The sequence below is a fragment of the Lithobates pipiens genome, unplaced genomic scaffold, assembly GCF_037356315.1.
Source record: "Lithobates pipiens isolate NorthernLeopardFrog02 unplaced genomic scaffold, aLitPip1_a1.2 Scaffold_18, whole genome shotgun sequence".
NCBI classification, from domain to species: Eukaryota; Metazoa; Chordata; class Amphibia; order Anura; family Ranidae; genus Lithobates; species Lithobates pipiens.
The window spans coordinates 477,077,779-477,092,269 of NW_027507758.1; the positions used below are offsets into that span (position 1 = coordinate 477,077,779).

General features: G+C 44.2%; 1 protein-coding gene across 3 annotated transcripts in view; it reads right to left on the reverse strand.

The window, feature by feature from the left end:
- The window catches only part of ANKMY1 (ankyrin repeat and MYND domain containing 1), a 59,464-nt gene that overhangs the window by 1,959 nt on the left and 43,014 nt on the right, over positions 1-14,491 (reverse strand). For all 3 annotated transcript variants that reach the window (XM_077488355.1, XM_077488354.1, XM_077488356.1), the window contains exons 13-17: positions 14,177-14,308; positions 9,569-9,682; positions 9,244-9,400; positions 6,585-6,666; positions 6,347-6,501 (exon numbers count right to left, since the gene is read on the reverse strand). In XM_077488355.1, the coding sequence (XP_077344481.1) occupies positions 6,347-6,501; positions 6,585-6,666; positions 9,244-9,400; positions 9,569-9,682; positions 14,177-14,308 (640 nt within the window). The remainder of the gene's footprint in view (positions 1-6,346; positions 6,502-6,584; positions 6,667-9,243; positions 9,401-9,568; positions 9,683-14,176; positions 14,309-14,491) is intronic.

The following is a 14,491-nucleotide window of genomic DNA, read 5'->3' on the forward strand; positions in this document are numbered from 1 at the left end:
TGCATGGTACCAACATTACTGGCTATTGTCCTTATTTCCTAGCGGTGGGGATCAGGGCAGCAATAATCAGGTAAGGTATTGGAGGGCGCCTAGCACAGAGTATGGGAATTTGGGTTCATTTAATTACTGGCTTACTTTGAAGAGCAAAGCTGCTGGCTGTAATGATGGTATCTAATCCTCTCATTACCATTTTAAAACCCTTACTGGTGAAGCCTCTAAAAATAGAAATCCATGAGCCAAAGTTTATATTTTACCAGTGGGCAACCACTGCTTCTATACTGAAGCAATAAAACAAATCAGCTCCCGTGATGCTATGCAGGCTTTCAGTGCTTCCCTAAGTGTAAGCTGTGCTGTCAATTAGCATGATATAGTGCAGGGGAAGGAACAAACTCCATTTTCCAGGATGTCAGCTACTGAACTACATTATAAGGTGCCCTGCCATTTTAAGGAATGTAGGTGAAAGTGTTAGTTTGTGGTATTTTAAGATTTCAGCAGCTTTACATTTTATACCAATATTCAGCTTGAGCCCGGGTTCCTTGTGCGAACACAGACATCGTATGTGATTCGCACCCGCACTGCGTTGCCAATCGTATGTGATGTCTGTGCAATGCGAGTTTAGTCATACAGTTGTATGGCTGAACTCGCACTGGATTGAGAGGAAAATAGTGCAGGGACCTTTTTCCCTGCACTGGAATCGAATTGCATGGGTGTTCTCACCCATGCGATCTGATTCCTGTGCAAGTTGACAGTCCGCACTACGATCTGTAAACCGATCTGGGGGTGTCATTCAGGGATGTGCGGTAAGGTCAGTAGCTGGTGAGGCACTGGCTAGTATCAGAGCCAGATACACACAGGTTACATACGCCACGATCGTTATAGTGAGAACAATAATTCTAGCACTAGACCTCCTCTGTAACTCTAAACATGTAATCTGTAAAAAAAAAAAAATTAAAGCGTCGCCTATTTTCATAAAGTATACTCAAGCAGGTGGCTTAACGGACAAATTACTGAAGTTTGAAGTTATAACGTCAAACCAGTCATTTTACAGTAGATAGATAAATAATACATTGTTATGTTATAGCACATTATGTTATAGCACAAACGTTTTTTTTTTTTAAGTCAGCAGCTACAAATACTGCAGCTGCTGACTTTTAAAATACGGACACTTACCTGTCCCAGGGTCCAGCGATGTCGGCACCTGAGGCCGAACTGTCCCTCGGTCCTCGGATGCTGCCGCCACCATCTTCAGTAAGGGAATCAGGGAATCAGGGATTGAAGCCTTGCGGCTTCACTTCCCGGTTCCCTACTGCGCATGAGCATGTCGTGCAGCGCAATCTGAATGGTCCCCGCTGTCTCTGGGACCCGTGTGTGTTCCAGCAGAGAGCACGGTGGGACAGGAAGAGGCATAGACTCCCATGGGAGTCTATACCTGAAAGTGGGTGCAAATACCTGTCTTACACAGGTATCTGCACCCCCCTCCCCCCTGAAAGGTGCCAAATGTGATACCAGAGGCGGGGGAGGGTTCAGAAAAGCAGAGGTTCAATTTCTGTGTGAACCTCCGCTTTAAGGTGTCCATTTCAAGCCAGGAAGATAATAGTCCAAAATTGGCAGTCAGTGAGGCCCCCGATACTTGAAGATTGGGTTAAGGGGCTGGACGCAACAGAAAGGGGTTGTATATATGGAGGAATAGTTGATAGTTTATTTCCATGGCTTATGGATCAATGGGAAAAAAAAATAAAAAATGGTGCTAAGATATGTCAAGGTGCTATTCACTTGGGTTGTCAATAATGTATGATATTGTAAATTTGTTTATATCACAGCTATTAGCCTTTTTTTTAATGTGCATGTAAAGTTAAATTTGAGTTTAAAGAAAAAAAACAAAACAAAACACGAACTGCCCTGACTGCACGTCCCCGGTGTCATTAACATTGTATTGACACCCGCAGTGGTTTGCAGAGGGCAGTGTGAACTGCCTGTGGGAGAGATGTGATGTGGCATCCAGCACTGGAATCACGCTGGTTTCTGAATCACATATGTGTGAACTTAGGCTTACAGTGGTGTTTTTATATGGAATGTAACATGCTTTTAACAGGAACATCATCATTGGTTTCAGCACAATAAAATATATATCTTTAAGATTTTTCATAAAAGAATATGCAAGAAAACTGCAATCAACTCCTCTTCCAAAATTGACTATTTTGACTCCTTTCTATATCATCAATGAGTTTATAATCAGTACTTTACACATAGCTCACAACTGATTTTGAGGGACTGTGCCTGATTTGGAACAAAGTCCCCCATCCCTCTTTCCTCCTCATTTGTCCCTCTTTTTGATCTGATATATATAGTTGTATATAAATATTTTTTTTGTTTAATTCTCCTTTAAGGGGGTGTGACAGGGGGTGTGTCCTAGGCCTACATACTTTTGCTAAAAGGTGTCCGATGTTCCCATCTCAAAAAGTTGGGAGGTATGTTTACAGACTACATAGAACTATTCAAATCAATCCCTGAACCCAACGGAATTTACAGTTTACATCAACTTGACTTTGTCTAGATACTTTACAGTATACTTTATTCATGGAAACATGAACATATTACACTGTTGTTACTTGACTTCTTGTTTATTTCCTTAACGACAATAATGGTCATTAAGCTCCCATTGGAGCACTCCTATACAGTATCTCACAAAAGTGAGTACATCCCTTACATTTTTGTAAATATTTTATTATATCTTTTCATGTGACAACACTGAAGAAATGACACTTTGCTACAATGTAAATTAGTGAGTGTACAGCTTGTATAACAGTGTAAACTTGCTGTCCCCTCAAAATAGCTATACGCAAAGCCACTAATGTCTAAAACCGTTGGAAACAAAAGTGAGTACACTCCTAAGTGAAAATGGCTAATTAGGCCCAATTTGGACATTTTCCCTCCCCAATGCCATGTGAATCGTTAGTGTTACAAGATCTCAGGTGTGAATGGGGATCAGGTGTGTTAAATTTTGTATTATCGCTCTCACTCTCTCATACTGGTCACTGAAAGTTCAACATGGAACCTCATGGCAAAGAACCCTCTGAGGATCTGAAAAAAAATAATTGTTGCTCTACATAAAAATGGCCTAGGCCAGTGATGGCGAACCTTGGCACCCCAGATGTTTTGAAACTACATTTCCCATGATGCTCAACTACACTGCAGAGTACATGAGCATCATGGGAAATGTAGTTCCAAAACATCTGGGGTGCCAAGGTTCACCATCACTGGCCTAGGCTATAAGAAGATTGCCAAGACCCTGAAACTGAGCTGCAGCATGGTGGCCAAGACCATACAGTGGTTTAACAGGCTGGGTTCCACTCAGAACAGACCTCGCCAAGGTCGACTAAAGAATATGAGTGCACGTGCTCAGTGTTATATTCAGAGGTTGTCCTTAGGAAATAGATGTACGAGTGCTGCCAGCATTGCTGTAGAGGTTGGAGGGGTGGGGGTTCAGCCTGTCAGTGCTCAGACTGAACGCCGCACACTGCATCAAATTGGTCTGCATGGCTCTCTTCCCAGAAGGAAACCTCTTCTAAAGATGATGCACAAGAAAGCCTGCAAACAGTTTTCTGAAGACAAGCAGACTAAGGACATGGATTACTGAAACCATGTCCTGTGGTCTGATGAGACCAAGATAAACTTATTTGGTTCAGATGGTGTCAGGCATGTGTGGCGGCAATCAGATGAGGAGTACAAAGACAAGTGTGTCTTGCCTACAGTCAAGCATGATGATGGGAGTGTCATAGTCTGGGGCTGCATGAGTGCTGCCAGCATTGGGGAGCTACAGTTCACTGAGGGAACCATAAATGCCAACATGTACTGTGAAATACTGAAGCAGAGCATGATCCCCTCCCTTCAGAGACTGGGCTGCAGGGCAGTATTCCAACATGATAACGACCCCAAACACACCTCCGCTGCCTTACTAAAAAATCTGAGGGTAAAGGCGATGGACTGGCCAAGCATGTCTCCAGACCTAAACCCTATTGAGCATCTGTGGGGCATCCTCAAATGGAAGATGGAGGAGTGCAAGGTCTCTAACACCCACCAGCTCCGTCATGGAGGAGTGGAAGAGGACTCCAGTGGCAACCTGTGAAGCTCTGGTACCCAAGTTCACCAGAGGCAGTTCTGGAAAATAATGGTGGCCACACAAAATATTGACAATTTGGACATTTTCACTTAGGGGTGTACTCACTTTTGTTGCCAGCGGTTTAGACATTAATGGCTGTGTTGAATTATTTTGATGGACAGCAAATGTACACTGTTATACAAGCTGTACACTCACTACTTTACATTGTAGCAAAGTGTCATTTCTTCAGTGTTGTCACATGAAAAGATATAATAAAATATATACAAAAAATAATAACAACCTATTTGATTTGCCATGTTATTGTTCGCCTTGTTTTGTAACCTATGGGGGACCCCACACCTCCTTCTGTTCATTGTCCTGCTACCACTGTTATGAATCTGCTTTGGCTCTTCACACATGTGAAATCCCAATAAAATACTTGAAAGAGAAAGAAATTTACAGTTTAATGTGAAATTCTGGCTATACATCTAACTAGCCTTAAAACCTTCTCCCCACTTCTAACACCTATGCTAACTAACCTGTGTAAGAAAGATTTATATACTTGACTATCTTTAGGCTGCTCCAGTCTGGTTACATGACCCCCCGTGTCAGCCAGTGGTGGCTGCAGGGGGAAGAGCGTACTGGAAAAATGGATTGGCAATCGAAGCCTATGGGTGAAGTCACAGCTCCAGGCTTTACTAGCAATTGTTGGAGAGATCTTTCCTCTGCCTACTGGCCAATGAGGAGATCAATCATGTGACTGGAACAGAGTGGCCTTAATATATATAAGTATATACACCTTCCTCACACAGGTTAGTTAGCAAAGGTGTTAGGAGGGCAGAGGGGACAGTTTTAAGGCTAGTTAGGTGTATAACCTGAATTCCACTTTAAAGTATATGTAAATCCAATAATTTTTTTAACCGCTTCCCGACCGCCCTCACACAGATATACTGAGGCAGAAGGGCACGTACAGGCAGATTAACATACCTGTACATTGCCCTTTAAGAGGAGGCTTGCGGGCACTCACGTGCCGGTGGGGGCACGTGCGCGTGCCCACCGGGAGCTCCGTGATTGTGATCCCGGGTCCCGTGGACTCGATGTCCACAGGCATACCCGCGATCATCTCACAGTGAGGAAGGTCGGGGAGATGCTACTGTAAACAAGCATCTCCCCGTTCTGCCTAGTGACACTGTAATCGGGAGTGGTGATAAGTGACATGTCATACACACAGCCCCTCCCCCCCACAGTTAGAATCACTCCCTAGGACACACGTAATCCCTACAGCGCCACCTAGTGGTTAACCCCTTCACTACCAGTGCCATTTTTACAGTAATCAATGCAATTTTGTAGCATTGATCACCGTATTGATGCCAATGGTCCCAAAAATATGTCAAAATTGTCTGATGTGTCCGCCACAATGTCGCAGTCACGATAAAAATCGCTGATCTCCGCCATTACTAGTAAAAAAAAAAATGTATCAATAAAAATGCCATAAAAGTATCCCCTATTTTGTAGACACTACAACTTTTGTGCAAATCAATCAATAAGCGCTTGTTGCGATTTTTATTTTTTTTTACCAAAAATATGTAGAAGAATACGTATCCGCCTAAACTGAGGGGAAAAAATTACTTTTTATATATTTTTGGGGGATATTTATTATAACAAAAAGTAAAAAATAATGCGTTTTTTTTTTTTCAAAACTGTTGCTATTTTTTTGTTTATAGCACAAAAAAATAAAAAGCGCAGCGGTAATCAAATACCACCAAAAGAAAGCTCTATTTGTGGGGAAAAAAGGACATCATTTTTGTTTGGGAGCCACGTCGCACGACCGCGCAATTGTCAGTTAAAGCGATGCAGTGCCAAATCGCAAAAAGTGTTCTGGTCAGGAAGGGGTTAAACTCTTCCGGGGCTGAAGTGGTTAATAGTATCCCCATTGATCCACTGCTTCTAATATGCTTATTAACAATGGGAAACTAGAGATACTTAAACATCCCTCCACCCAAAAAACTCTCATTCATTTACAGTAGCAAACAGCCAAGGGGTCCGCTGAACTAAATTAACATCAATACAACCAGGAACTTGAAGCACCCCCTACTGTCGGATTTCAGTATTTAGGAGTAGAGAATCGGGGAGTGAAATGGGTCACATCTGCACTTTTGTCCTAAAATGGGACATATGCCTAGAAATAAAGCAAAGTTTATATTGTTTTTTTTTTGTTTTTTTAGCACATCAACGTTGCCTGTTTACCTGAAAGCTGGAGACATTCATCTTTATGACGTTCAGTCCATGATTTGTGCTTGCATTGTTTGCTGCATGTGTATACTGAGTAACAGCGCAAACATGGGGTCAGCTTGACTCCAACAGAACGGCCACACTGATAACAGTGTTTGAAAAATGTTTTTCTGAAAAAAAATATATAAAAAGTGTCAAAACCTCAGAAGTAATGGTGTACCCAAGAAAAATAACAGAAAAACAGATTACTCACTTGGGTCCATACATGTGCTCTTCTCCTAATGCTTCATGTGTGGTCACTTTTCTCTCTGGATCTCTGTGTGTAGAAGAGCTACCTGCAATAAATGTCATCAATAAACACAATACCAATATCACCTCCAACAAGACCTGTTCACTGCACATTATATCAACACAACCATTGCAAATGAGTACACCGTCAATGCAGGCTGACCACTACATATATCCATAACACAGTTCTGTCACATGTAAAATAGAACTATAGGCAAAACTTTTTATTTTATTTTAGAGTAAGGGAGGGTTATAACCCGTCTTTTTTTTTTTTTGCCATTTGTGTCCCATTGCAGAGATTTATCTTCACATCTTGTCCCATAGCCAAACAGGAAGCGAGAGGAAATCCATGCAAATTACGGAAGTCCATTGGGGTCAGCAGAATTAGTGTCCCCATTGGAAGATTTCCCCTCTATTAGTTTTCTGAGAACCCAAAATTTGGGATTTTATTTTCAGTGACAAATGGAGAGTGTGAATCTCCTTAACCACTTAAGGACCGCCTCACGCCGATGTACGTCAGCAGAATGGCACGGCTGGGCACAAGCACGTACCTTTACCTTGCTCTTTAAGTGCCCAGCCGTGGGTAGGGAGCGTTCCGGTCCTGAGCTCCGTGACCGTGGCCGCGGGACGTCACATGCCAGGCCATGCCCCTCCTACAATAAAAAAAAAACACACAACGCCATACATAACCCCTACACTGACCCCTAGTGGTTAACTCCTTCACTGCCAGTGTCATTTACACAGGAATCAGTGCATTTAAATAGCATGGATTGCTGTATAAATGACAATGGTGCCAAAAAATGTGTCAAAAATATCCGATGTGTCCGTCATAATGTCACATTCACAATAAAAATCGCTGATCGCCACCATTACTAGTAAAAAAAAAAATATTAATAAAAATGCTATAAAACTATCCCCTATTTTGTAAACGCTATATCTTTTGCGCAAAACAATCAATCGCTAATTGAGATTTTTTTTTACCAAAAATATGTAGAAGAATACGTATCGGCCTAAACTGAGGAAATTTTTTTTTTATATATATATTTTTGGGGGATATTTATTATAGCAAAAAGTAAAAAATATTGCATTTTTTTCAAAATTGTCGCTCTATTTTTGTTTATAGTGCAAAAAATAAAACACGCAGAGGTGATCAAATACCACAAAAAGAAAGCTCTATTTGTGGGAAAAAAAGGACGCCAATTTTGTTTGGGAGCCACGTCGCGTGACTGCGCAATTGTCAGCTAAAGCGACGCAGTGCCGAATCACAAAAGGGGCGTGGTCCTTTGGCTGCAAATTGGTCCGGTCTTAAGTGGTTAAAGGGGGCATGGACAGCAATAAAAACTGACAAGCGCTCAAATCCCTCTCCACTCTACTCAAAATTAAACAAAAAGCTTTTCCTTTCGTTATATTTTAACACATACCCAACAGTACACAACTGTGTTGGTTAGTTTTGATAGAAGGGGGAAGTCTCAGAACTTTTACCATGTTTTTCTTGCCATCACAATTTGGGACATTTTGCCTTAATTGCTGTCGGATGACCGATGCTCTGAGCCATTGGCTTTCCAGCATGCTCCTCCGACCAGGGGCAGATCCAGAGTTTAGTCATGGGAGGGGCACTGCCAGAAAATAAGGTGTTGCTTACAGAATTGTATTTAACGTATCATAAAGTCCTAACCTTCTTTAAATTTCAAAACAATGAGAATATGCAAAAAATATGCTAATAATACATATGTTTTATTTCATCCGTGATCCGCCTCGCCCTCACATCACTCAGGCAGGTGCAGTGAGCAGGTTGACAGGAAGCTCTTCAGACATGCTCAGCTCTAATCCTGGCAGGCTCACTGGCACAGTTCCCTTCCCCCACGCTCCGCTGGAGAAGATGGAGGGAGGAGGTGGGTGGAGCCAACATTCACTAGGCACAGAAGAGGAAAAAGTAAAATCTTCCTCCACCCTGAATGCTGGGGCCTCGCTCTCCACCTTGAACGTGATGTCATGGACGGCGAGGCGGCAGGCGATAGTAACCAGTGTGGCGGGCAGTAGAGGCCACGCCAGCGGCGGTGCAACAAGAGGGTCCCAGCGCCGCTGCTGCTGATTCTGAATGTGAAACTCAGAGTCTGTAATATTTTCTTGTGGAGGGGGGGGCCCCACTTCCTGGATCCGCCCCTGTGTCCGCCAGAAGCCAAGCAGCTGACATACGCACAGGCGGAATGTCGGAGAGGTTTTATTGTACCAGCCAATGTCTCTTGACATTCAGCCCGTGTGTACTAGGCATAACACCCCATTGCCAATTCCACACAATTTCATAGACAGTTTGCCAGAATCAAAGGGATTCAGCCAGTGGAAATCAAGGTCATGCTCTACTGGAGACGGTGTAGATAAGACATCAACATCTATTCAACTACTTGTAGAGCTTAGGGCAATTTCAAGGATGTGTGTATCAGTTGCATTATACTGCAAATTGGCCAAAAACTGAAGTGGACCTGTTATCCTGGAGTCCATTCTATCCACTATCTTTTAGAAAGAATACCAGGACTAGTATTTTTAGTAAGAAATCTTCAGAATCTGGGACTGTCTTTGAAAGCAAAATAATTGAAGAATTGATTTGCACACAGTTATGTACTTACGGATTATACGATCATTTGCCCACTCCTTTTTTTCTTTTGTTTTAACAGCCTCTCGAGTAAGTTCTCCCAAGTGCTCCAAGAGTTGTTTTCGCGCATTAAAAATGTCCCTTTCCTCTGGGGACAAGGCATGGTATGGTGTGTGTGCTATCTTCTTATCCTGTAATATACAACCGATCTTGTAGAATATATACTACTCAATCACAAGAAGTTTATATTCAGGCATAAATACTATCATAAGACTATACCTACTTTACTGCTTGTACACAATTGATGTTTTCTCATCCTGCAGTATGATCACCACCTTAGAAATTCAGATATACTCTACCTGGAAGTATTTGTAGTAGGCATAGTCTGTAGCTGTACCGAGTGCAGTCCTCTTTCCTTCTCCTATAAGGATCGGCATTAATATATTGGCTCCAGATTTTATAAGTCTGTCCACCTATGAAGGACAACTAAGTGTCATAAAGGAAAAGCAGAGGAAGCCCTTCATGTTGGATCACTTAAAGAATATGGTACTCCAACAGTACATATTCCTGATATGTGCATGTTCTACCATGTACTTGTGTTAAAAGGTATCCTATTTTCTTTGTATTGTTTACTTTGTGTAAAAATAATTGTTGTACCTGCCAGTAGTCCCCCTGCTTTCTTTGCACATCCTTCCTAGCCTATTCAGTTTTCTGGCTGTGCTGGGAGAACAGCCTGCCTGTCCTCCAATGGCCAAGACTTGTGCTGACACCCCCCCCCCCCCCCCGCACAGCACAGCCAGTCACTGGGAAGATCAGTGTACTGCTGATTATGTAATCACTTAAAACATTATTATTTTTTGTGAAATTCTATACACACGCACATTTACAAATGTTTTGCATTTCATTTCTATTTTAAACTGAATAGGTTGTTTTACAATGTAAGGGTTCACATGTACTTCAAGAAAATGATTAGGGCCTTTATCTCTAACCAACAAAGCATGGAATTGTAAAGCAAGGTAATGAGAGAAGTGGGCAACATTATGGTGTGGAAAGTGGCTCTTGTCTATGTGGAAAAGATAGGGAACCTTTTTGACTCAGCAGAGAAGGACACGCAGACAGGCCCTTTATTTAGCTGAATAATTGGAAATTTGCTAATGATTTGCATGTAATTAGACTTTAGATTCCCTTTGGTATACAAACATGCTGTGATAATCTAGGTGTGTCTTTGAGAAGCCTATGTGAAAAATTTGTCAGATTACCTATCTAGACCCAAGCTGAAAACCCTGCAGGCTGATACCCCAGATGTGGGACTGCAATACATTTCTGGGGGTTCCCAGGTTGTAAGAAAACTGGATTTTTGAGTTACCTGTAAGATCTTTTTTTGGATACGGGACACAGAAGAGATCATTTTGAGATCATTGGGTTATACTCCACCTTCAAGTAATAGGCAACAATACTATTGACTGAGAAACTACTTTAGCATGACTTATGCCGCGTACACACGATCAAACAAGCAGGTGGAAAAGTCCGGAAAACTGAAGTCTGCCAAACAATCCCCCCGTGTGGAGCCTCCGGCATACTTTTTTGACCCGAAAGTACGGCGGACTTAGAAAGTAGTTTTACACTCCAATCTTCCCGCCGGACTCGCACTTCGGCGGACAATCCGGCCGTGTGTATGCCAGTCCGCCGTACTTTTGAAATGAGCGGACTTTTCCCGCCCGGAGAAAAGTCCGCTCATTTTGAACGGGTCTCCAGGTAGGCGGGGCCCGTGAAGGAGACGTCGCTGGCCCCGCCGCCTGGTATGGACTTAAAGGGGAACCCCAACGCCGAAAAAAAAATCGGCGTGGGGGTCCCCCCAGGTCCACATCAGACCCTTGTCCGAGCACGCTACCCGGCCGGCCAGGAAAGGGGGGACGAGCGAGCGCCCTTCCCTCCTGAGCCGTACCAGGCCACATGCCCTCAACATGGGGGGTGCCTTGGGGAAGGGGGGGCCGCGCGGCCCCCCCACCCCAAAGCACCTTGTCCCCATGTTGATGAGGACAAGGGCCTCTTCCCGACAACCCTGGCCGTTGGTTGTCGGGGTCTGCGGACGGGGGGCTTATCGGAATCCGGGAGCCCCCTTTAATAAGGGGCTCCGGATACCGGCCCCCCACCCTATGTGAATGAGTATGGGGTACAATGTACAAACACAACACACAAGATAAAATAGTTTATTGCACAGCTCCGGGGGTCTTCCGTCTTCGGGGGTCTTCTCGCCGGACTCCTCCGCTATCTTCTTGTAGCTCTTTTACTAGTGGAGGAGCCCGGCTTTCTTCCTCGCCGCCGGCCTCTTCTTCCGACCTCGGGGGTCTTGTCCCCCTCTTCGGTTCTTCTGCCGGGCTACCGCGCCTTCTTCTAGCTCGGCGAGGCAACATCTGAAGGAGAAGAAGAGAAGAACGGAAGGCGGCGGGCCACCGCCTGCAAAAGAGCTAGAAGAAGGCGCGGTGGCCCGGCAGAAGAACCAAAGAGGGGGACAAGACCCCCGAAGTCGGAAGAAGAGGCCGGCGGCGAGGAAGAAAGCCGGGCTCCTCCGCTAGTAAAAGAGCTACAAGAAGATAGCGGAGGAGTCCGGCGAGAAGACCCCCGAAGACGGAAGACCCCCGGAGCTGTGCAATAAACTATTTTATCTTGTGTGTTGTGTTTTTTTTGTACTTTATTTTACAGGTGAATGGGTAGGGGTACATTGTACCCCATACTCATTCACATAGGGTGGGGGGCTGGTATCCGGGGCCCCCTTATTAAAGGAGGCTCCCGGATTCCGATAAGCCCCCCGCCCGCAGACCCCGACAACCAACGGCCAGAGTTGTCGGGAAGAGGCCCTTGTCCTCATCAACATGGGGACAAGGTTCTTTGGGGTGGGGGGGCCGTGTGGCCCCCCCTTCCCCAAGGCACCCCCCATGTTGAGGGCACACAGCCTGGTACGGCTCAGGAGGGGGGGCCGCTCGCTCGTCCCCCCTTTCCTGGCCGGCCGGGTAGCGTGCTCAGACAAGGGTCTGATGTGGACCTGGGGGGACCCCCACGCCGATTTTTTTTCGGCGTTGGGGTTCCCCTTTAAGTCCATACGAGGCGGCGGGGCCAGCGACGTCTCCTTCGCGGGCCCCGCCTACCTGGAGACACGCTCGAAATGAGCGGACTTTCCTCCGCGTGTGTGGGCGAGTCCATTCATTTCAAAAGTAGGGCGGATAGTACGGCGGACTTAGTACGCCGTATTAGTCCGCTGAAAAAGTGCCGTGTGTGGGCAAGTAGCCCGTTCGGAAAGTCCGACGTACAGTCTGGCGGGAAGTCCGCCAGACTAAGTACGTCGGACAGACGGCTACGTGTGTACGCGGCATTAAGCACATTTTAGCATGCAGTTTGATGAATCATGGTAAATTACCTATATGTGAAGCTCTAGAGAGCAAATGTCTTTTGTTTGGGTTTATATTTGATAAATATGTTGGCACTGTTATGCACACACTGATAAGTGATCCACTGACTTGTTTGCATACTTTCCTTTGCCTTAGGCCTCATTCAGATGAATGAATGAATGAAATACTTGTATAGCGCACAATGCGAACTGAATGGCCTCTAGGTGCTGTGGCGAGCTTTCTGCTAAAAGAGGAAGGTCTTGAGTTTTTTCCTAAAAGACAGGTGATTTTCTTCCAGGCGGATGTTGATTTGTAGAGCATTCCATAGCCGAGGACCTTGGACAGCGAATCTCCGATCCCCCTTGGATTTATACCAGGCTTTGGGCACGAGGAGGAGGTTTTTGTTTGCTGATCGAAGACTGCGGTTTAGTGTGTCAGATGGGGTGGATCCACTTGCACAGAGTCCGCCAGCTCAGCGGGAGATCTCTCCGTTGATGTCCGCTGAGCCGACAGTTGACAGGTCCCTCTCTGCTCACTGAGTGGGGAGGGGCTTGTCGAGTGCCGCTGGATTCTATGGAGAGATCGGATGAAAACGGACAGCATGTCCGTTTTCATCAGATCTCACCCGATCCGATCCGCCAGTGACGGATCCGGACGTAGGGCCATCTGTCTGCTTTTGGCAGATCGGGCCGGGTCGGATGTCAGCACACATGTCACCACTGACATCCGTCGCTCCATAGACTAGCATCGAGTGCCCGTTCAGGTCAGCCCTCAAAACTGACAGGCGGACCTGAACGGTCCGACAGTGTGAAAGGGGCCTTATGTTACTGGTGCTGTGGAATCATTTACATTCATAGGCAATTCTAATATATTATAATAATAATATTTTAAAAGATCTAACCAACGAGGAAGTATATTATACAGCTACAAGGTCAGAAAATGTTTGTTATCATGTCTGCAAGTATGCCATTTTCAGAAAAGGAGATCATTTTCCTTTTTATTTAGTATGTCAGCATTTACCAGTCAATTTATGATTAAGATCTCCTACAGATGCGATATAATTCCAGTGATTGAGCATATGCATAGTACCTTTTAATTGTCTCACACAGAATGTATTAAATACATTCCTGTCTCAGCACTAGTGAACTAATTACTGACTAGCTCAATTACATTAACTGACCTTGGGAATATTCTTTAATGAAAACTATAAATCAAGACATGCGCTAGACATTCAGAAACAAGGAAACTGGAAGGCTGACAAATCAAGGTAAATGGAGGAACATGGAAAAAAATGTATATGTGAAAAACTACTGAATTGTGGATGGGGTTAGTAATGATGCTAACAGTCTATACCTATACAGCATTTCATGTATTTAGACTATAATAATACTCATAAGTAAATGATGTTGAGTTATGCTAAATGCATAAAAAATGGTGATCATAAAAAGAAAAAATTGAGGGTTGTTAGCTGAAATTTGTCAGATGGAAACGCCATTACTATCCTTTCTGTTTTAAGTTAGAGTGGATATTTTATAACAAAAAGTCATGAAATAATTTTGCAAAGTAAAATTCTTGTCGTACCAGAGCAATTCTTGCAGCCAGAGTCCTGTGTTTTTCATATGCAGTATTCACAGCTGCACACAGAGCACTGCCCACTCCTCTGCTCAGAGGCAGGTTGGGATCTGCACCATTTGCCAATAGCTCTTTCACAGCCTAGGAAAAAAAATCACACGCCACATAGTCAACAATCTACAGTAAGCATCTTTCTTAGACTGATAAAGTTACATCAAAGAAAGGTTAATGTGCTAGAGGACTGCACAAGGAAGCCACAGAGCAGTGACAAATGCCAAAATGTGTAAGATGACCTCAAGTGGATGTGATATACTTAGCACAAAC